Below are 22,203 nucleotides of genomic sequence, written 5' to 3'. Positions count from 1 at the left end.
GCACACGCTAACGGCAATGCTTCCAAGAAGGAGTGGTCATAGCTGTGAACACATTTGGCCAGACTCCATCGTATTCTGTAACATCTCATACCTATCGCTCCGAAGGACCCACTGAACAGGTCGAATACAATCGTCATAGACTTTCTGGCATTCTCCTTTTATTTGGTCTAGAACTGCTCGTGTGCAGCAGACCTTGAGTCGGAGTGCCGGTTTATAAGAAGGATTGTCGTCATTATCACCCTTGGCTGGAGTGGCACAAATCTCAGCTACGCCGATATGGCCGTCGACTGACACCTGGAAGTAGAACAAGGACGGCTTGGTCGGCGACAAACTCTATGATCCAACTCTCTTTGCCTTCTCGAAACCCTTGATCTCATACAAATCCGCCCCAAACAGTTGAGCTGCGTCCATGTCTCAAGCCTCTAAATGTTCCGCAAAGATCTGGTTAGGTAAGCCGCGTTGGAGGCTGGACAACGTCAATCTGTTCGGCGAAGATGAACTGCAAAGCTCAAGTCCTATGATCGGGGTCGGACGATTAGGCTCTCCACTGACATGCTGCTACGGCGGACCTGGCATTAGTCTAGTGCTGGGTCTGCTTGATCCTGGTGCGAACAGCTACCGTGCCACGCTAGGGAAAGTACCCGGTGTCCGTGCCCCGCCCAGGAAATCAGCTATCACAAAATAATACCAAGACCAATATGGTCACTCACGAGTCGTAGGCATGACCCGTACGCTGATTTACATACAAGGAATTGGTCTCTCCTAGGTGTAGGTGATAATTCTCTATATGTCTTTTTTTCCCATTCAAGATGGCGCTTCCAGGTCATACACGCAACTTCGAAGGAATCACTGTGACAACGACCGAACTTCTTACCCTAGTCCACATCACACATCCTCTTCACGTATCAAGGTCTGAGAAGTCCAGGTCACGGTAGAAGCACGTACCCAGGGAGCCACTGTGCTGCCCTATTTGATCTCGGAACCAACGACAGACGCGCTCAGCCCGAAACTAGCAGGACAGGATCATATCACAGCACACTGGAAAGATATGTTTGCTGGATTAGTGCGACGATTGAAGAGCAAAGGAACAGTGCGTTACATGGAGATGGTTCAGAAGAGCAAAGAGCCTGTGTAAAGCCTAATATCACTACATCCGCAAGATACACGACGCTCTATTTGGTCTGATCGACTCGTGAAAAGTTGATGTGGTGCAAGTGATGGAGGTTGAGTGCATGTGATAGATAGTGGGATAGATGTCCATGGGAGCTTTTTTCGGCCACATCGGGCCTAGCGCCGATGCCGCTTTTATTTAGGCTCGCTTCAGTCAATAGCACGTGCCCTGAGCAGCCGGAGCATAAGAAATTATAAACAGTTATGCAAGGGAAATGGAGAAAGAAACGGTCTGAATGCAAACAACCCAATTAATATAACACCTGCTTCTTTTGCCTTACCTTGAAATGCGTTGCCCATATGGCACGCCACGTTCGACATCAGCCAGTGAGCAGCCGTAGTTATAATCGGGCTTGGGATCTCGTTCAGGACGACGACCGCGATAAACCATACCATCCCATATCTGATCGTGCGATCCGCCGGAACCCAGGTTCGAGTAGAGCGCCGCGTAGCCAAGGACGTCGATATACGCCCAGCCCACGTCGTAATTAGTCGTGCCATCGAGCTCCCCCCACCCTTCGTCGGCGTCTTCTTCGTCCTCTTCATCTAGCGTGTAATCCTGATGCAAGCCATTGACGATAACGACACTTCCCGTACTGCCCAAACACCACTGGAAGCCTACCAACTTTCCCCCCTGTTGTCTCGCTACGATACTCTTCATGCAGACCTCGTCGACGTACAGACAGAACTTGTATCGAGGGAGATAACCCGCAGCCCAAGGCCTGTCGGCTATTTCGCCATCGCGTTTCTGTTCCTCCACCCACGTGAGGAATCGACCCCGCACAGCACCCTTGGACGCACCATCCAGAATTGCGGGATCCTCGATGACTGTCCATTCGAGCTGCTGGCCGAGCTGGTCTTCCAGCTTCGCGTCGTGGAGCTCGTCAGCGACCGCTGCCTTGTAGAGACTGAGAAAAGTCTGCCACTCGTCATCGTTGTCGTACACGCCTCGCAGAATCACGAAACCCCACTTGTCAAGGCCTGTCGCGACGCTGTTGTCGATGATGTTTGCGAGGTGTCCACTCGCGGGCTGATAGCCCTCCGGGTAACCGGGGCCCGTGTTGTTTGCGTTGGGCATTGCGGAAGGTTATGTGGCAGAGCGAGCCGAATAGATTGTGTGATGTTTGGGACTTGAATAAAGGGCAATGGAGGGTGATCTCAAGAATGGTTCACTTGGCCGTGGGCTTCAGGCCACCACCATCTATGCTGGATGAGACGTCCCTTGGGCTTCACGGCACGAGGGCTCGAAGTTTGCACCAAATAGAGTGGATTTAAAGAGTAGGGTTGCCTAAGGAAAAAGAGAAGAATTAAAACCATTATAAATGACAAATTACTTAGGTATTTACCTTTAATATTATTTAATACTACATGAAATTACTATAGCTTTAGCTATATTATATTTTTCTTTTTTATTATATAATTACTTATTTCTTCCGTAATTTAAAGCTTATATATAAAGTTTTTAATAACTTTATATATATCCTTATAATTCTTTTATAAAGGAACTTTAAACTTTGTTTATATTTTTTATCTTTTTATATTATTAAAAAGGTAATAGTTATTAATAATAAAAGTATAGATTTAAAGGAGGATAAGCTTATTATAAACTTCTTTTATTTTTATAAATTACTTTTAAAATTCTCTTTAAAAGTAATATATTATAAATTATTTATTTATTTTAAATCTTTTAAAGTTAATTATATATTTAAATAAAAGTTATAATATTTATTTAATAAAGGTTTTATTAGTAAATATATATATATATATATTTAAAGAAATAACTTTTAATTAAACTTTTTAATATAATTTATTTATATAATAATTATTTTTAAAAATTTAATTTTATTATATAACTTTTTATAATAATTAATTTATTAATAACTTTTATTTATTATTTTAATTAATACTATTTTTAAAATAATACTCTTTAACTTTATTTATATATTATAAAATTAAAACTATAAATATTTATTTTATTATAACTATTATTATTAATATTATATTTCTTTAAATATTAAATTTTAAATATTTATTATTATATAAAGTATTATATTTATTTTTAAATATATATAAAATAAAAGTAAAACTATATAAAATAATTATATAACTTAAATAAATTAATTAAAATAAATAAAAGTAAAATTATTATTTTTAAAAGTTTTAATTTTATTTAAATAAATATTTATTTATTTATTTTATAAATAAAATAACTTAAAAGTAATCCTTTAATTTAATTAAAATATAACTTTTAAATAAATGATTATATTTTATAATTAAAGTTTATAAATTTAATATATTTTATAAAATTAAATATAAATATAAATATAAATATAAATATAAATATAAATATAAATATAAATATAAATATAAATATAAATATAAATATAAATATAAATATAAATATAAATATAAATATAAATATAAATATAAATATAAATATAAATATAAATATAAATATAAATATAAATATAAATATAAATATAAATATAAATAAAAATATAAATATAAAATATTATTATAACTTTATTTAAATTTAAAATATTATTAATTATCTTTAATTAAATTTAAATATATTTTTAAAAGTTATTTTTTTAATTTAAATATTTAATTTATTCCTTTTTATTATTATTATATAAAAACTTAAAACTAATAAATATAATTAAATAAACTTAAAAATCTTTTATTTAACTTTAATATAAATCTAAAAAGATAGAGTAAGGGTTAGTACCTATTTATATTATCTAATTAAGTTAAGTATATAAATTTTAATTTCTTTTACTAAAGGGTATAAAATTTTATATTTCTTTTATAATAGTCGGTGGGCCTGAAATTTCGCCATCGCTAGCCTAGACAGGAATATGTGATAACTGGAGCACATGTGATATCTGGAGCCTCTCAGGCTGGACCCCATGCTAGTCTAGTTCCAAAAGACAACAAGCATGCCCAGGTGAACAGACCCACCCACCCGTCACCCAGTCTCGCGTAGAACACACACACAGTGTGAGACACCTTGCCCCTCGGGGAACCATGCAAGGCGTGGGTATCATGAGTTTATTGTTGTAGTAGTAGTAGTAGTAATATCTATTTCGGTGTTTTTCTTTCCCTCCTGTTCTCTATCCTGTCTACACTGTATTCGGCGTAATTTATTCCTGTACGTTCGTTCTTTCTGTCTTTCTCTATCCACCATCAACCTTCTTTTCTCTCTTCGGCGGGGGTCCACATCTATGGCTTCTAAAAATCCCCCTGTTCAGGCCGGGTCAAAGGGCTTCCTCTCGGTGTCGCCCCGCTTGGACCACGCCTCCTCGCTGAGCGCGTTCCACCGCACCCTGTCCGTGGTCAACATCTTATTATCGCATGCTGGGGCCTGCGTCGTCCGCTTCTTCTTGGGGTATCCAGGTCTATTATCGTCATCGGTCTTCTTCAGCGGCGGCGGCGGCCGCGGGTGTCCGTTTGTCTCCCCCGCCTCCTCCACCGGCCTGATGTCCAGCTCGAACTTCTTCCCCTTGCACGCCTCGAGGATCTGCTCCGGCACCCCCTCGGGCCCCGCGACGACGACCAGCGCGCGCAGGTCGCGCGCCATGAACTCGATGTTCTGCAGCATCATGGCGAACAGCTCGGTGACGGTGTCGTCGGACCCGAGGGGCTCGGTGAACTCGAGGACCTCGAGGCGCGGCGGGAGGCCCGCCGAGTGCATGCGGGGCTTGCGGCCCGTCCTGCCGAAGAGCTGGGTGTCGCGGTTGAGGCGCAGGTACCTGCAGCTCTGGAAGTCGCGCAGGCGCAGGACCTTGCGGCCGCCCAGGGTGGGGTGGTCGATGGTGACGGACTCGAGGGTCTCGGCCTGGTCGCGCAGGGCCATGACGTGCTCGCAGACCTCGTCGGAGCCCTCCTCGAGCTCGGGGGTGGGCTCGGCCGTGTGGTAGAGGTAGAACTCGCGCAGGCCCTCGGGGAACTCCATGATGTCGGCGAGGGAGTCGTCGTTGATGTCGCACTCGAGCAGGCGCAGGGACTTGAGGGCGGTGCTGTGGGGCCGCTCCATGAAGTCGAAGCCGCGCTCGTCGAGGCGGGCGCGGCGGATGGTCAGGGTCTCGAGGGTGGGGTGGGTGAAGATGTGGATGTTCTCGCGCAGGTCCCAGTAGGCGCCGTCGGGGCACTGGTAGAAGAGGGAGCAGGTCTTGAGGCCGGCGAGGTCGAAGGGCCCGTTGAAGAGGGCGCCGATGCCGTGCAGCAGCTTCTCGGGGACGGCGATGTCGAGGGTCTCGAGGTTGGACATGGAGGCCAGGGCGCGCGAGAGGCCGTCGACGCCCTTGCGGAAGGTGTTTGAGCTGGTGGGCGACTGCTTGTCCAGGGCGCTGTCGAGGATCAGGTGCGACAGCTCGGAGCCCGGGTACTCGAGCTTGATGTTCTCGATCATGGAGCCGCGGCGGGGGCGGCGGTCGAGCGACTCGCTGAAGATGAGGTGGTGCTCGGGCGACTCGAAGAGGATGCTGCGGTACAGGATGCGGTCGGCCAGGGCGTGGTACTTGCGGCTGAGGATGGAGACGTTGCAGATGGCGTGCCTCGACTCGTGGGCCAGCATGTCGAAGATGAGCAGGATCAGCTTGTCGGGCAGCCGCGCGAGTCGGTCGGCCTGCGACTGCGACTGCGACTGCGACTGCGACTGCGACTGCGACTCTGGGCGCGCCTGGGATGATGACGACGGGGTGGTGGGGGCGCCATTCTCCACCACGTCGCGCGACATTGTCGACTCGATTGAGGGAGACGTTGTTGGTGACGACTCGGACGACGACGGCGACGAGGTGGGAGGGGGAGGGGGCGCGTAGTAGAGATGCGACAGCCGAGTGGGCAGGAAAGCGGCGGTCCACGGGGCGACGTAAGAGGCGAGGGCGTGGTGGAAGGTAGAGACAAAAAACGTATTCATGACCACAAGAAGAGAAGAAAAGAAAAGAGAAGAAGTAATCAGAAAAAGGGTGACAAATCCCCGAGGTAAAGTCGAGGAGAGTCGAGGGCGGGCGGGGCCCCAGAATGGACGTGAGCCGAGCCTAGCAGGGCTGAAATGGGGTCAAAAGTGAGCTGACGGGCTGATCGATCGATAGCATCGACAAAGACAGACGGGCAAGACCTCTCAAAAGGGTTGGGCGAGGTTTTGCTGGACAGTCTGTTTGGCTGTTTGTCTGATGACACGTGGAGTGACTCGATCACATGATTGAAGGAAACAAGAAAATTGTTGGTGTGGAGAGGGGGCAAGAGTTGAAAGAGAGAGAAAGAAAGGGAAAGGGAGCAAGTGAGATCAGGAGAGAGAGGAAGGCAGAGATCAACCAGCAAGTGACTTTTGGGTTTGTTGGTAAGAACTGGGCGGCGGCGTAATCTAGCCTAGGTACGAAGTACTTGTGGTCTAGACGAGGCGCCAGCCAGCAGCCGTCGAAAACGTCAGTCAACATGTTGACGACGGACGCTTTTAGCACAAGGGGCATGGCATGAGTGGCACGGTCATCTCATCTTGGATGTCGTTGGGGCAGGCTGGTGGCAGGCTGGTCCCTTCGCCAGGCCTTCAGCACTTTCTGGGGCGAATCCAGTTTTTCTTAGTGCCCGCCCGCGGCGTGGGGAAGAGAACCACTACCCGTCACGCCTGCCAGGTCTGGCCTGTCAGCTCCTGTCTGTGCTCGTCCCCTGTGCCTGTCTTCAGCCCAGGTCTCAGGGGGGAGGATGGATGACAGAGTGGTCTGGAAATGGGGCACTCGATGCCCGTCAGAGGGAAATGTTCCGACACGCCAAGCGCGACAGAGCACCGCTTTGGAAAATGTGGTGGCAGGGTGTGGCCTGATCCTGGACCCTGACCCTGAGTTCAGTCCACGAGAGGGGGGGGGGAGAACCCAAGTATCTAAGTACCTAGGTACCGAGGTACCGATGTACCGCGGTACCTACGTACCTACCTAGGTACGTACCTGAGTGGGTGGTCGCGCCATCGACACTCGCAAGACAAGTTTGGAATTCAAGCTTGAGACCTCAGAAATTCTTTTCAGGAAGCTTGGATGGTGATAGGCCAGCCTGTGTGAGGCCAAGTCCGTCTTGGGCCTGAAGGCCGATCGAGTCTGATTCGCAAGATGGTAACTTCCCCGAACATCACTTGTTCAGGTGGTTGAGGCCTTGGCTCAGCTCTTATCGCCATCTCATCCCCTCCACTTTCAAATCCCCGAAGACTCATTCAAGAGATGATCCAAGATGTTGTGGCTTTGAACAGTGTGCAATCCTGTGGGTGCCCGAGCACACATTTTCTCCAGGATTGTTAGCATGGGCTGCCCTCGGGAAATTAAGCCATAAAACAAGCCTGCCGAGAAATTCGAATGAGAATGTGCCTGGATTTGAATACAAATGAGGCAGAGGATCCGTTTTCTGTAGGGGTTTCGTTTCTAATCCTCATACACATTGAACATGCTTGGCACCTTCGCATAGTGTTAATTAGACGCTCAAGTGCTCAAGAATCAGCGTTTCAAAAAGCAAAATGCCAATAACAGTACAGAGAGAATACGCGGCCGTGATCAGGAAAGCTGTGTTGGTTTCTTGCTGTTCATATTCAGGCACAGGCTAATTAAACTTGCCACATTCCGTCTGCTGTCACACGATGTGGTGAGTGTTTATATGCTGCTTGGATGTTCAGGTCTTTGACTTGAAATCATGCATATGATCCTTTGGCCGAGCGGCCCTTCTCACAAGCAGTAATTAGAGTCATGTCATCTACCACTATATATATTTACAGAACTACTAAATACTAATCGACTGTACTATGAGTTTACGAAAAACATGTCCCGTGTGTAATGATTAAAAAAAACCGTCATTAGGCATAAAACTGCCGAGAAGACATGCCTCCTTTATACCTCTTCACGCGGGTCAGGATCGCTCTGGTCCGATTCCACTGATGTAGCGCTTTGCGTAGAGGCCAGGGAGTCCTGGCCCACTTCGTCCCTGCTCATGACATTCCTCATCGGTCTTAATGAGGATGGCGGGTCTATCAACCACTTTAATACTTTAGTGTTCGTCGCTGGTCCATTGGAATCGCCAAAAGTGACCAGACCATAGAAAGTCCTTCTCATTAAATGACCGAGGAAGACCAGGATGTCAAGAATATTATAAAAGAGGAGTTGCATCGTCCAAGAGATGAACAATAGCGGCAGAAGCAATACACCCCCCACGATCCGCATGCTCTTGCGGAAAATCGAAGCAGCTGACAATAAGACTTCGGAGTCTCCGTCAGTCGAGCCGACTCCACCTGTCCCTGCTGGTCCATCATCAGGGCGTGGCGAGCCTAGAGTCTGCTTCAAGGATGCCGGAAGCTCTCGACAGGCGAGTGCGACTCTTTTTCCCGGGAGCTCAATGAGGAGATACGCCATCCAGAACAGGACATGTCGTATTGTACGGCCGTCCAGAGGCTCGCCGGCCTTCGGGTCATCATTCGAGGACTCATTCGGCTCTGGGGAGTCCGACACCCGCTCGCCCCGTCGGCGCTGTTGCTGCTGCTGGCCTATAAGGCTGGACCGGAACACAGTCCCCGTAAATCTCCGGGCATCCTTTGAAACCTGCTCGGCCACGCCGAGTAGCATCTTCGCGTTGGCCAGTGCGATTGTCGTGATTGCCAGGGTGACGACGGCGATCACGGTCATGCTGGCCACCCAGCCAGCGTCTGGGTACCCGTTCATGCTGAAGACGCTGGCCGCGAACCCGAGCGGGAGGAATACGATGGTGACGTAGGTGAACGAGGCGATGTTCTGGCTGCTCCGAAACGCCAGCTCCTCCCGGGCATTCGCCAGCCTGGTGGTGCAGGCTTCCCGTAGCGACTCGACATCGTTTAGCGCGTCTTTGATCTTCTTCTTGTGCCAGTCAACCACCCTCTGAGCCCTCGTGATGGCGGCGCGATACTTCCTCTCGTCGTTGTGAGTCCAGCGCGGCCTCTCTTGTCCCCGACCGCCCTCGCGCGCGTCCCATTGGCCAACTATATCCTGGGCCGAGACGAGGTCGTCGGCAAGAGCTTGTAGAAGTGGCGCGAAGCCTTCCCATTTTCTGTGCCATGAAGAATATGTGTCCATGCTGGGAATTGACCACGAAAATGCCCCAGATTTGATTCCAATTTCGGACTTGACCTCTGCGAGGATCATCTGCGTCCAAGCTTCGACGTAGGATAGCATGTTAGCGATAACATGCAGTTCAAGGACCTTTCTTTGAACAGATGATTGCATGTCTTTGTTGACCGTGTTAAGTGCTGAGATAACCTTGCCTCCTCTCTCATCTGTTTCCTCTGGGTCCACGTTGGAAAACATGTGAAGCGTCCAATAGCGATCAAATGCGTCCCCATAGAAGCGCATTCCCATGGACCCACGGCAAATGCGCTTACCTTGAAGCCCTGGAAACCTCTGCGCGATTAGAGGCGCATCAGCGGTGAGTGGCCCGGACGCGTCTTCGAGGATGAAGAAGCTCAAGTGTACCTCGGTCTCCCAGGTGTTGTATGCCAGGTTACAATGGTCGAACATGAAGTTCTCACACCGGAAATGCCGCTCAAAGAATTCTAGCATGTCCGCCTTCTCCTTGCCCTTGCTCGCGGAATAGCATAGCAGCGCTGCTTCCAGCTCCAATTTGGGGTCAGAGCGCTCCCAGACGATCACACGCTTCTTCGCTCTGGCCACAGTCCTGGGCCTGCTTATCTCAAACCAGATGTATTCAAAAGACCCCACGATCCGGTGGAACACGTCTTTGCGCCCTTTCCTTTGGAGACGCTTCCGGCTACCAATATCCAGAACATGGAGTCCACAGTCATCGGGGCCTCCCTCCTCTACCGAGGTTTGGCTGGAACTTGGTGCGTTGGAGTAAGAGGAGGCAGAAGAGGTACCTTGACTGGGAACTGTGCTCTCGTAATCTTCTCTGTCGTCCTCGCTGTCGTATGGAGAATACTTCCGCCTCATTTCCACGACATCGATAATTCGGAGCCATCTTGCATCCAAATCATCCACCGAGTCCAAGGTGTCGTCAATAGAGATATGGTCGTCCTTTTCAGAGCCAAAAAAGTCCGGATAGTTAAAGAGCCACTCATCTTCTATCTCGACAACATTGTGTGATTCGATAATGTTGCTGAGAGGCATGGACTTCTTGAGTACAGGCCGAGCATCCCCCGAAAGTTCGTCCGGTCTTCTGAAATTACTTGGTGGAGTGGATTTTGCGAGTAAGGGGAGTGTGTTCACAACTTCCGCTAGAGTTTTGACTATTTCCCGTAAGTCGTCATCTTCCTTTTGGTTCCCCTGAGCCTGCGGGTTCCTGGCCTGGTATGCTGCCACCGTTTCAAGTGAGGTGGGACTTGGAAGAGTTGGGCCGACGCTGAAACTCGCATTCACTGATAAATCTTCCTTTGCCGGACCAGGATAGAACGACTTGGACAAAATCTCAGCCTCTATCGCGTCAAAATGAGTGAGGAAAATGTAAGGGATTTCGAAACTGGCATCGTAACAAGAGTGAGCATCCTCTTCCCGGCGGAAAACACCATCCAGCGGGCTCTTCGCCACGATGTCGAGCTTTCCAGGAAATAGCCCGTTCTCACTGCTGCTTCGAAGCAGTACTTCGGTGGCTACTCGCACCATGTGTCCTGGCTTTCTATCGTTAATCTGATGTCCTCTTGTGCCAAGCATGATTGATAAGGCGTATCGAAGAGCATTGTCCCACCGAGCCTCCTGGTTGCGTTCATGGAGTCGCTGGGCATCAATGGTTTTTTTCCAAGCCTGTTGACCTGCCCCATCCTCAGGAAAGAATCCCATGTCCTCGCCGTAGAAGAGTGCGGTATCGCGGGCGTGAAACAAGAATCGTGTTTCTCGGGGCGACCTCGTGAGAGCGACCATCTTCTTCCGCATGATCTCATGATTCGTTGTGAACTTTAGTAGTGCTTCCCTTTGAATCATCCAAGATGAAAGTTTTTGACTGGTTCGTAACTTCCTGTGGGCCTCAACTGGAAATGCTGCTGGGTCTGCTGATGGTCGTCTGTCTCTCTGCTGCATCTCGTCATCCGACATTGCCCATGTCCCATATTTCTCGTCTTCGACTGCCTTCAAAGCCCTCCAAATCCAGACATGATCATCCAGCCTAAAGACTTGGAGGTCTTGATCCTCCTTGTGACACCACGCAAGGCTTTCCCGCCTGTCTTCTCTTACAAGCCATCGCACCCACACGCGTCCCCAGCGGCGAATCAGTTGGCTGACTATCCCTGGTTCGCCGTCCTTGACTTCAGCAAAAGTGTTTGCAAATTCCGTGGCCTGGAGTATGTGGAGTGCTGTATCCCGAACATGGTCATCTGGGGCCCAGGAGTCACTTGATTCTGACAATATTGCTGCCTCACCGCTCACCCAGTAGACCGATCCAAATCCAGGTTGCTCATCATTCTTCTCTGTAGCATACAGCCATTTGATATGACCCAAACAAACGTCTTTGATTCGAGACAGAAGGGCCCGGACTTCAATGTCATCCCTATCACGCTGAGGAAGAGAGTTTAAGCGCTTGGCTACTTCTGTGAGGAATTGAAACGCAAAGCTGTGATACTTCTGTCAGTATTTCATGTAGTTACAAAGTGACAAGGCATAAATGGCAGGGGTAATAACTACAAGCTGGACGTAGTGCATATCCGATGACCTGACAAATCTCCGCAACTTAGAGCTACAGCCTGCACACCACGTAGGTTCTGCCAGATCAAGTCCCCAGGATCTGTTCGAGATAAGCTTACTGCGACTGGTATGGCGCAGACGTCCAGAATGTGCTGCAAATTTCGCCGAACTGTGAACTCGATGCGGTCCATGGTTGGCGAGGTCCTTTTCAGCGTTGAGCCATAGCCAACAGCTCGTGACACGAAGAGATTGGTCTGCGGCTGGCTCTCAGCAGTAGCTATCCGGTCTTGTGAGGCATTCACTGTGTCCACACTGTTTTTTCTTTGCTCCCGTTGCAGCGATTCGGAGCCCCGCTTATGATGCTCTGAATGTAGACCGTCTTTCCGATTGATTCTGGTAATAGGTTTGCGGAACATGAGTACTGCATCTGCTTCCCATAAGAAACGGTTCACATTCATCCCTCTGAATGGAATGACGAACGTTTTCCAGTCGTATGAAGGACTCTCGAGTCGGACTAATTTGTATGCTGTGACTATCTCCAACTTGGATCTGGCCCTGAGTACTTCATGCCAGATGTGTGGGGACTCTCCCGGGCAGAATCTCATCATCCTCCCATTCACAGCCATGGAAGTGACGACTACAACCCCGAAATCGGTTTCACCATTGTTGCTATTGGAACTATTGCTGTCTGAAATTTCCTCGTGGCTTGGGTGTTGAGACTCGGTTTGAGTGTCCGACGATTCTTCCAAGAAACGATTCACTTGAACCCAGCCGAATCCCCCCGGGCCTGGACCTGCGTTCTGTCGATTCGGAACCGCCTTGTTGAATTCATAGTCGTCCGTCACGTGGTCTAGATCGGATATGCGCATTCCTTTGGAAAACGCCAGTCCAAGAGTAACGGCCGGCCCTTGGTTCTCCAGGATGCATTGTTGCAACACAGTGTTGTCGCGGATAATGAATTGTATCGTCAACTGGACATTTCCTGTCCCGTTGGGATTTAATCTTCTGTACACATATCGTGGCCACCGGTACCTGAACCATTTCAGCCTCGGTGGAGGATAGCCTGCCCGTGTTGGCATCAAGTTCAGGAATTTGAGCCCGAAGACATTGCCGTATAACTCCCTCTGGGCGTTTTCAAAAGACTCCGATGCAAGGAAGAGAAGGTCTTCTGCTCTGCCGGTAATCGAGTAGGGCCACCTGGTATAGCTATGGCCTGCAGAAAACATGCCAGAATTTCCAGCACCGAGATGGGTACTGAATTGTACGAGCTGTCCAAACGCCCCAGCGGTGGCTGTGGTCCCATGGTCACCGAATGATGCAGGACATTTGGGACCAGAAGGGGACGTCCAGGCTCCGCATTCTGCATCTACGGATCTGAAAAACCGTGATCGCAGACGCGATAATGGCTGTGGTTCTGAAAGGATATAAGTTTCTGCGCCACTGATTCTGGACATAAGCTGGCTTACCATGGACGAAGTCCTCAACTTCTGAACTTTCGACACCCTCCTGCCAACACTTGAAAAATTGTGGCGAGGCGTGTATCTTTGGAGAGTCAGGCGGTGTCGTGCGATAGACTCGATCCTCGTCAAATCTTAATGGCTCATTACGAAGACGAGGGAGAGTAGAGGACGCTTCCTCACGATCCTCCGGGCTGTTGGTGGCCATTTTCGATGGTTTGTTCCTTTTCCGCGTTTCTTCCGCTACTGTTCCTGAGGTTGACCTTGCACGACGAGTATTTTGACAAATCGGTCGTCTGCGGATTCTTGGCTTGCGAATCGGCGGCGAAGTATTAGTGGAATCTGTAGCTCGGGTGCGGTATTCAAAAGACAGCCTTAAGAGAGAAGAATGGGAAAAGTCATTCCAGATGCCAAACGACGGGAGGGTTGAATCAGGCTGCCTGAGAATCTCTCTATCTTCAGAGCGGGGCTCAGCTTGAGCTGAAGTGATCTGACTTGCATGACCGCTAGGCTCAACTTGATTGTGGCTTGTCGCTTCAGGATCTTCGCGTGACCATTCGCCAGTTCTCAATTGGCGGCGTCGCAACTCACGGATGGTTCCTCCCCTTGTATAAAACACCTAATCCTACACAAATATGTATAGGATCCCAAATCCTCACCATGTTTCAACTTTTACAACTATATTAAAGTGCGTCGCAAGACTGAGGCCAGAAGCACCTATGGTATTATAACTATAGTTATCAACACCGTGTCCTTTTCAAACGCTGGGTCTTGAGCGCTTACCACCGTATGAAGACTCCATGTATGTCCTCGGATGTATACGCAATAGAAGCGAAATCAGTTAACATCCTTGTAAGCATGCTCGTCGCCCAGGTTGCACTCTTGGTGACAAGGGTCAGGAGATAACCTCAAAGGCCAGAAGACAACGGACGTCTTCTGGGCTCATAGACAGGTGATTTGAGGACTATGTCGACGGGCGAGAAGAAGCGAGACGCCGCGCCAGAGCTGATCATAGCCACGGCCGCGGAATTCTCCCTGACGTCGCTGCGAGTCGTCTTTGACGGCGTGGCGGCATAATGCGACCTGGTTTGCCGGTCGTCGTGCAGCTTAATCCGGAGGACTGCGCTGTAGGTAATTTCGTTTTTAAAGGTAATTTCGTTTTTAATTCCCATACATATAAAATGTATGTGGCGCCTTCATATAGTGGACTGCGCTTTAGATGGTGAGAAGAATGGTACCGGAGAATATCCTGAGCGTTTCTGGCGGCTTGTTAGGTAGACTGCGCGGCTGAGTGCCAGTATGGAAGGAGTGGGACTTAAGCTACGATGGAACGAACCGTGTAGTAAGTCCTTGCGTAGCGAGTCCTGGAAGCGACCTAAGTCCCTACAACTTTCTGAGGATGTACACGATCTGCAATTCACCCGAGAGATCGTGAGGCTCGCCCAGCACATCGAACAGTTCATGACATTGGTCACCACATGACATTGGTCACCACAAAGGGCGTAATTCTGCAGAGAGGGGTGTATCTCAGGCTCGTGGACTAAATGCAGTCTGAAGGTTGTAAGTCACAACGTCAAGATGGCCATACATACACGAGTCACAAGGAGAAACAAAGACTCCAGGTGCCTGTGACAAGTCAACGAACACCTGCCCAGATCATGAAATCATCCAAGTCTCCAATTGAGCAGCCACTCAATTGAACCTTTTCCTTTTATTTTTCACGTTGCTGGCCCATATCCAAATCCGTAAGGTGTATAGCTTGACATCAATCTTTTCTTTTGACCTAAATGAGCAGGCAGTGGATGATAATTTGGCCAGGGGACCCGAGTATCTAAGTACTCAAGTACACAGAACATCTACCCGATTATCCTGCGCACTCTCCATCACATGATTCCGTTGCTTCCCTACACATGTATACCCATCAAGTCCTGTAGTAAGCCTTAGCATCTGTCCGCCCACATGGGCAGAGGTGCAGGGTTAAGTGATAGGGCTGCTCTGTTGACACACACGTGTAACCCTACAGTCTCTTGATATGGTCGGCCAGTGACAGCACTTGTCAACCAGGAATCATCACACTGACCGGCCATCACTGCAAAGGTCGCTGCACCGAAACCAGATTCCGATCGGCTCACGGTCCCCTGGCGTCCTTACAAAATTTAGAACATCGAGAAAGCAACTGAGTGCAGCGAGCATCCATCAAATACAGATTGACAACCGTTTTTTGGACCGTATTGACCCAAGTCATCATGTACCGGGTGCAAAAGAGCAGTTTACAGGAGACCTCACAAGAGTATGCTGGTCATCGCAGGCGCCCAGTCACAGCTTCAAGCGGTCTTGTAGCAATACAAGATGGACTCAAAATACCACATAGCAGTCGCGTGTGACGGATCAGCTCCGACACTGCAGTATAAATTGCGACACCCTTCATCCGCCAACACCATTTTCCGGAAACCAAATGAGTATCGTCTTGCTCTCCAGCAGTTGTCACAGCAATCACGGTCATCTCAAGTCAAACCCTTCCAAAAGATCAATTTACAGAGCAACAACTCTGAGCATGTCGAACGATCAACGGGCAGGACACGCTGGGACCAGAGAATACCTAGAATACGAGAGTTCTAGGGCTGGTGCCCAAGTGCAATACCACTACGCAGATGAGTATGAGCGACGAAATGTCCGAGCCCAGCGACAGGCAAGACGCATTGCAGAGTACAACGCCGAGTTCCAGCGCGCAATAGCACGGGGTCGAAGATTCGGTTATTTCCGGGATGTCGATACCGAAAGAATGATGCCGTTCGAGCACCTAGGGGAGAGCCAGAGCGTGAATGATCTCAGGCGCACACTTCAAGCCTACGCTGACCAATCATACCCAGCCGATGCTGCTGAGTTGATCTACGTTGAGGCATTCACGCGCCAGCTCAAAGATCTAAAAAAGGTCTTTGCTGATAGCTGGACCGGCGCAGATTTGTGTCTCCGTCACGATCGGTCAGATGAGTGGAGCGAGCTTCTGAATGTATTCACGGGGTTTCTCCGGGAGGGAAACAACTTCTACGACAGAATACAAATGTTCATCACGAGGTGCGAAATTACCACGCGTGATAGGGAGGGACGGCGCCGCGCTGATGCTCAAGCTGCACGACAATTCATGACCACTTTCAACGCCGGCCGTGAGCGAGCAGACCTGACAGGTGACATGAGACGCTGGGTCCGGGATGTAGAGGAGCAAGTCGCCTCGTTTCTAAATGAGGCGCAGGCATTTCAACGCCACTACGAGAATGCGAGATGAGGTATGGCGAGGAGCACTAGGGCGGTTCGGATCATTTTCAAGACGAGACAGGTGGTCGTAATTCGGGTCTGCCGCGGGAGCCATCAAAGTTTTGGGGTTATTGGAGTCAGGAGTTTCGCTTTCTTTGATACTGATCGTCGTTTGAGGAGACATTTTGGAGGCTATGAATGCGGAGGGAACGACATCACTTTTGTCAGAGCGCGCTGTTATTTGTATTATAGGGTGATGAAAGTAATGAATTTAAGCACATGATACATGCCAGCTCCACTAAAGCCGGGGCTAGTGGCTATTAAATTGTGACCCTGATCGATTTCCACCAACAATGGGCAGACCAAGAGGATAATAACCCCCCCCCCCCCCATCGACTACTGAAACAAATCAAGTACCTAGAAAATCTCCCAGTCTGTCGACTCGGCACTGCAGGCATCATGCACGCGACACTCGCGGTGGTACGGATTAATAATAAGCATACATAGTATATCCAGCTTCCGAAGGATTAAGCTGTAGGGTGTCGAGGGGTTTCGTGTCTCGGAGGCTCTGACTTGATACTTACCTACTTAAGTACTTAAGTACCTAGGTAAGTACAATCTGTCAGCAGAAGTGGGTACGGCGCAGCTAAGGTCGGCCGACCCGACTTGTCACGTCTTCTTCTACTAAATTGTTAGTAGGTACATATCGTTGGCAGCGGTTAGTACTGAATTTAGGTTATGCGCGGGCGTACGTTCAGAGCTGGGATTGGCTGGTCTGGCGGTGTCCGAATGCTTCGGAAGGAACACCTGAGGTGCATCGGGGACCTATTCATCGGGTCTCGAAGGCCGCATCGGGATCCGGTTGTCAGCATAACTAGCCTAGGGGCATCCACATTCCCATTTTAATCGGACTTTTTACTAAAACCAGTCCAAAGTTCAAGCAGAATACGAATACCTAGTGGCAGCGGAATTTCGGGTGTTTCTGACTGAACAGAGAACAACATCATGTCGAAAACTACAGCACTTGGGGTTTCAGTGGGAAGCAATGAAGGCGAGGGCAAGTTCCTCTGCCTCACCATATTGGGCTACAAAAAAGCTGGGATGCATGAGGACGACTACCAGCATCATATGACCCAAGTCTCGGCGCCCATGACCAAAGATTTGATGGTCAAGTACGGCATCGTAAGATGGACGCAGGTAAGTGATCAATGATTCCACAACATCTTAGTGGCTTTTAACTGTGCTGATTGTTAATCCATCCGCGAAAAGATCCACAACAAGTCGGCGACGCGCGCCATGATGAGCCAGCTTTATGACCCGCAGATGGCGAAGACGGCCGATTTTGACTGCTTCAGTCAAGTGGTTTTCAAGTCTTTAGAGGACTATAAGCGCTTCAAACAGGATCCGGAGTACAAGCGGCGATTGATGGGTGACCATGAGAAATTCGCAGATACGAAAAGGAGCATGTGAGCATGGTGTCCACCAAGTCATTTTCACAGGGGAAGTACTCGGGCTAACGAGGACTCGTCCTATGCGGCAGGATGACTATTGGCGAGATCACACAGTTCATTGACGGCGGCGTCGTTGTGGATGGACTGGAGGACCCGGCAAAGTCGGTTGCTGGTTACCAGACCGCGGCATTGGTTACAGGTTCCTTCCTATCCGGTAAGCACTGACCTCGGCAATCCATTCACAGAAGATACATGAGAAGATGATCAAGGTAACAAATCAACAGGTGCCATGATGGCGTTGTCTCTGGTGGCGGTGCCCGTCTTCCTGGACACGACCCAGACGGCGAGCCAGCTGTACATCCAATGGGCTCGTACGTACCACTACGGCCACCTTGGACTTCCGGCCTTGTCCGTCTCAACACTCCTTCTCTATCTGTATACGGCCCAGCGGAAGAGGAGTGCTGGTAACTCGCGGTGGCGGTCACAGCTCCTTTCCGGTATAGTCACCGTCTTGATGGTACCGTTCACCTGGGTTGTCATGGTGCCCACCAATAACAAGCTGTTCGCTTTGGAAGCGCAGGCGAAAGCCGGGGTGCTTCCCGCGGGGGGTCTAGCTGAGGCGCAGGAAATTGTGACAAAATGGAGTCTGTTGCATGTTGCGAGGTCATTATTTCCACTGGCCGGAGCAATTCTGGGGGGCATGGCGCTGAGGAGGAACCCGAATTAAGATAGACCTTGATTCATTGGATCGAATGAATCCAATGTGCGAGCGGCTTCATAAAAGATCGATGCTTCATTCCTTTGATAAGATTAGCAGAGTATGAAGGCAATCTTTCATATATAAAATTTATTTACGCTTAGCTCTTTACCCGTGACAATCTGAACGTACTCTTAGGCTGCCTAACGCTCTCGTCAAGGCGAGAAGAGGCTTGGCATGCGTATCTGTGTAAATGCCAACATCCCTAGATCATATCACGCCCACGGGAACTGAGACCTTGAAATTAGGGCGGGCTTCGCCCACTTCTTCATGCATAGCCGAATTCCGATTGCTACTCCCATTTCCAAAGTCGCATAGTATTATCACATCTAGCACATGTGGCATTGTTGCGACGTTGCATTGTGCGCGGTCCGCGTTGCTTCGAGACGTTGGAATCAAGATATCAATGAACTGTATCAAGCCTGGTCACGAAAACGCAAGTTGTACCAAAAAGTCCTCGATTTTATTCTATGCAATTCTAGTTCGGCAACGCAAGATAGCCCGACCTCGGAAAGACCCTAGGCACTTACCTAGGCCTCCGAAGGAGTTGGGCATATGTATGTCAGAGGGCGCTAGGCCTAAAGCCGGTATAACCCATTCCTTCTGCAGCCGGCTAAATCGGACATTGGCCGAGTCTTATGTCCGAAGTGAGACACCGAAAGACACTTTCAGCTTGTACACGTCGAGGTACATATATCAGTACTTAGTCATTACTTTGTTTGTCCGATGCAAGGATTCCTCAAGTCCGCACATCCCATTGAAGCATATGACCCTCACACAATGACCGCCGTAATGAAAACAATCGTGGCGACTGGTTGCACCTCTGGCTTGGTAAAACGACCCTCTGCCATTCTGTCGATTCCCAACCTCGCTAACTTGATACAACGTCGTGCAGGGCTTCGAGGCTGTGAAGCAACTGCTTGGGCAGACTCAGGCATACAAGCTCATCCTCGGCGCGCGGGACGTCGAGACTGCACAGGCCGCTTATGACAAGCTGCAATACGACAACAGCAGGCACAGCTTGACCATTCTGCCGCTGGAATTGACCGATCTACAAACGGTCAAGTCGTTCGCTCATCAGACGCTGAAGAAGCTCGGACAAGAGCCCCTGGATTACCTGCTGCTGAATGCCGCCATTGCTCGCAGTGCTGATGGCAGTCCCGGCCCAAATGATTCTCAGTGGAGCCACTCATATATTGTCAACCATCTCTGTCAGTACTGCCATCTGGAGCCTTGGTCCTTAACACTGGTCTTAATTTTGAATTTTTTTTTATAGCTCAGCACTACTTGACGCATTTACTGCGGCCGAAGCTCGAGGAAGCGCGAACCCGCATAGTTGTGGTGTCCTCAGGCGCTATCAAAATGGTCAAGGACACAGGTAAGTACAGAACATGTATCCTGACACTGATTATATGAAAAATACTGATCATGCTCGTTATCTTTGTTGCAGCTGGGCTTGAAGACAGCGTCAAAGCCAAAGCTGAAACGTACCACTTGCAGCTCTACCCGATGACCAAGTTCATCCAGCTCCTCGGCGCACACTGGTGGCGTCGTGAGCTCCAAGGGACGTGCAGGGTCGTGGCCGTGTCTCCGGGCTTGATCCCGGGCACCGGACTGCCCCGCTACGCGAAGCCCGGCGACCCTGTGCCACTGCCGACGATGCCAGGCGCCAAGAGCATCCAGGAGGGTGCGCAGAGCATCTTGGCCGCCTTGACGAAGGATGATTTCCCGGAAGACCCGGAGCGGATCTTCTTGACGAGCTGGGGTGAGTGGTGGCCCAAGGAGGAGATCAGCTTGAGCCTGGACAGGGCGTTGCAGGAGACGTGGTCTCCGAGCAAGGAGGAGATTGAGAGGGACGAGAAAGTCGGCGCATAGGTGCCGGGTTAGTGCCAATCAATTATAGAATTGAATTGTATCATCCCAAACTTCCCCGAGTGTCTTGTCGAAGCGCCGGTCTTCTGAAAATATGACACATGTCAAATTTCCTAAAGACAGCTGCAGCGATCGTCACGAGGCCTTTGACCATATCAGAAACAGTCTCACGATCATATTCTTGTTCGAACAGTAAGCAGCCCTTCATTTTGAGACTTGGTGTCCTGTCAATGAGGATCGAGTTCTCGCGACTACTAGTTAGTACTTACCAAACAAGCCCATCTAGACTAATATTTGTAGTGATTGACTGATATCAAAGAGCAATGAATTTTGCAAATAAATGGTATTTCCGATGTGTATTGCACAACTAAGAATGTGACGCGGATATCTTTGACTCCAAAAAAGAACAAATCTAAAAGAACGAATTTCTGCCACTACACGGCACCGGCTACTCCACAGCCATAATACGCAAGATCCCGACCACAGGGACGACTAAGTAACCTCAAGCCACCTTCCATTACACTTTGACCTTTTGCGCAACCACATCAAGACCCGTCATCTTCTTGATAGTGGAATCCAGGGCTCCGTGGGGCATGATAGTCCCGATGCGCCCCATGCGCGCGTTCGCGCCTCGCCAGACGATGAGAGGAGGGTTCTTCTTGGTCAGGTCGCCAACGACCTCCTTGGCCCACTGGTCTGCCGGCGTACCCACATCAGCCATGCTGTCGTGGCGCATGGCAGACTCGACCGCGTCCCTCGCGGGCTCGTAGATGGAGCCCTTGGGGATCTTCATGGTGGTGAGCTGTGCCTGGTTCTTGCTCAGGTTGGTCTTGATGGCGCCCGTCTTGAGGTCGATGACCTTGACGCCAAATGGCTCGAGCTCCAGGCGCTGGCAGTCCGAGATCATGGACATGGCGGCCTTGGACGCGTTGTAGATGGCCTGGAAGGGGCCGACGACGCAGCCGACGACCGAGGTCTGGTTGACGAGCATGCCCTTGGACTGGAGCAGCAGCGGGAGGAAGGCCTGGGTCACGGCGATCTGCGCGAAGACGTTCAGGTCGAAGATCTTCCTGGCCTCGTCGATGTCGACGTCCGACATGGGCATGCTGTAGCTGAGGCCGGCGTTGTTGACGAGGACGTCGAGGCTGGGGACCCGGGCGACACACGCCGTAATAGACTGTTGGGACATGATGTCGAGCGGGAGAGTCTCGATGCCCTGCTTGGACAGACCCGCCATCTTGGAGAGATCTCGAGCAGTTGCGTACACGTGGTAGCCGGCTTGGTGGAATGCTTCTGCGAGGGCGGCACCCATGCCACCCTCTGAGCAGCCGGTGATGAGGACTGTTTTCTTGGGAACGGCCATTGTGATAATTTGAATAGAGAGTGTCACGGTCACCAAAGACTGGCTGGGGCTGGTGGGAAGTTTTGCTCTGTTATTCTGTTATTCTGTTGGTCTGGCTGTTCTAAAGTTCTGCGTCCATACCGACCTACATATGTAGATATGCATCTCCCTCTGTTTACTCGTACTCCGTACCCATTGCATGCTGACCGAATGCGGTCCACTAATAAAAGCGTGCTTACATACATTCCCCGTCCTTTCAATATTCCCGCCATTT

The 22,203-nt window shown here is 49.6% G+C and overlaps 7 protein-coding genes across 7 annotated transcripts; 3 read left to right on the top strand and 4 right to left on the bottom strand.

Moving 5' to 3' along the window:
- Positions 1-1,447: 1,447 nt before the first annotated feature.
- On the bottom strand, positions 1,448-2,248 carry KVR01_012699 (uncharacterized protein; the record flags this gene model as incomplete). Its single annotated transcript, XM_044791868.1, has 2 exons — positions 1,448-1,729; positions 1,793-2,248. The coding sequence occupies 2 exons, from the start codon at positions 2,246-2,248 to the stop codon at positions 1,448-1,450; spliced, it is 738 nt and encodes a 245-aa protein (XP_044638170.1).
- A 1,957-nt stretch (positions 2,249-4,205) lies between these two features.
- On the bottom strand, positions 4,206-7,024 carry KVR01_012725 (uncharacterized protein). The gene has a single exon (XM_044792289.1). It carries the CDS (start codon positions 6,086-6,088, stop codon positions 4,418-4,420), a length of 1,671 nt encoding a protein of 556 aa, XP_044638196.1. The 5' UTR covers positions 6,089-7,024; the 3' UTR covers positions 4,206-4,417.
- Positions 7,025-7,981: 957 nt separating this feature from the next.
- Positions 7,982-13,653, bottom strand: KVR01_012707 (uncharacterized protein). The gene is made up of 2 exons (XM_044792538.1): positions 13,265-13,653; positions 7,982-13,212 (listed from the first exon to the last, which is right to left on the bottom strand). The coding sequence occupies exon 2, from the start codon at positions 11,211-11,213 to the stop codon at positions 8,037-8,039; it is 3,177 nt and encodes a 1,058-aa protein (XP_044638178.1). The 5' UTR covers positions 11,214-13,212; positions 13,265-13,653; the 3' UTR covers positions 7,982-8,036.
- Positions 13,654-15,809: 2,156 nt separating this feature from the next.
- Positions 15,810-16,538, top strand: KVR01_012810 (uncharacterized protein; the record flags this gene model as incomplete). The annotated part of the gene is made up of 2 exons (XM_044781970.1): positions 15,810-16,330; positions 16,355-16,538. 2 exons carry the CDS (start codon positions 15,810-15,812, stop codon positions 16,536-16,538), a joined length of 705 nt encoding a protein of 234 aa, XP_044638281.1.
- Positions 16,539-17,445: 907 nt separating this feature from the next.
- KVR01_012742 (uncharacterized protein) lies at positions 17,446-18,732 on the top strand. Its single transcript, XM_044783009.1, has 4 exons — positions 17,446-17,704; positions 17,777-17,973; positions 18,048-18,172; positions 18,243-18,732. The coding sequence occupies exons 1-4, from the start codon at positions 17,513-17,515 to the stop codon at positions 18,683-18,685; spliced, it is 957 nt and encodes a 318-aa protein (XP_044638213.1). The 5' UTR covers positions 17,446-17,512; the 3' UTR covers positions 18,686-18,732.
- A 726-nt stretch (positions 18,733-19,458) lies between these two features.
- On the top strand, positions 19,459-20,649 carry KVR01_012786 (uncharacterized protein). Its single transcript, XM_044784984.1, has 4 exons — positions 19,459-19,546; positions 19,611-19,926; positions 19,992-20,093; positions 20,166-20,649. Exons 1-4 carry the CDS (start codon positions 19,496-19,498, stop codon positions 20,588-20,590), a joined length of 894 nt encoding a protein of 297 aa, XP_044638257.1. The 5' UTR covers positions 19,459-19,495; the 3' UTR covers positions 20,591-20,649.
- A 220-nt stretch (positions 20,650-20,869) lies between these two features.
- KVR01_012798 (uncharacterized protein) lies at positions 20,870-21,950 on the bottom strand (the record flags this gene model as incomplete). Its single annotated transcript, XM_044784545.1, has 2 exons — positions 20,870-20,954; positions 21,109-21,950. 2 exons carry the CDS (start codon positions 21,948-21,950, stop codon positions 20,870-20,872), a joined length of 927 nt encoding a protein of 308 aa, XP_044638269.1.
- Between the last annotated feature and the right edge of the window lie 253 nt (positions 21,951-22,203).

The sequence above is a fragment of the Diaporthe batatas genome, assembly GCF_019321695.1.
Source record: "Diaporthe batatas strain CRI 302-4 chromosome Unknown Contig00021, whole genome shotgun sequence".
Classification (NCBI taxonomy): Eukaryota; Fungi; Ascomycota; class Sordariomycetes; order Diaporthales; family Diaporthaceae; genus Diaporthe; species Diaporthe batatas.
The sequence above is the reverse complement of the archived record's forward strand: the minus strand, read 5'-3'. Positions and strand labels throughout refer to the sequence as shown.

Bases quoted from the DNA above. Each gene is read 5' to 3' on its own strand.
- KVR01_012725 (XM_044792289.1), bottom strand. From the start codon at position 6,088: ATGAATACGTTTTTTGTCTCTACCTTCCACCACGCCCTCGCCTCTTAC.
- KVR01_012707 (XM_044792538.1), bottom strand. From the start codon at position 11,213: ATGTCGGATGACGAGATGCAGCAGAGAGACAGACGACCATCAGCAGAC.
- KVR01_012742 (XM_044783009.1), top strand. From the start codon at position 17,513: ATGTCGAAAACTACAGCACTTGGGGTTTCAGTGGGAAGCAATGAAGGC. The intron at 17,705-17,776 runs GTAAGTGATCAA...ATCCGCGAAAAG, and splicing joins GCATCGTAAGATGGACGCAG to ATCCACAACAAGTCGGCGAC. The intron at 17,974-18,047 runs GTGAGCATGGTG...CCTATGCGGCAG, and splicing joins GCAGATACGAAAAGGAGCAT to GATGACTATTGGCGAGATCA.
- KVR01_012786 (XM_044784984.1), top strand. From the start codon at position 19,496: ATGACCGCCGTAATGAAAACAATCGTGGCGACTGGTTGCACCTCTGGC. The intron at 19,927-19,991 runs GTCAGTACTGCC...TTTTTTTTATAG, and splicing joins ATATATTGTCAACCATCTCT to CTCAGCACTACTTGACGCAT. The intron at 20,094-20,165 runs GTAAGTACAGAA...TCTTTGTTGCAG, and splicing joins CAAAATGGTCAAGGACACAG to CTGGGCTTGAAGACAGCGTC.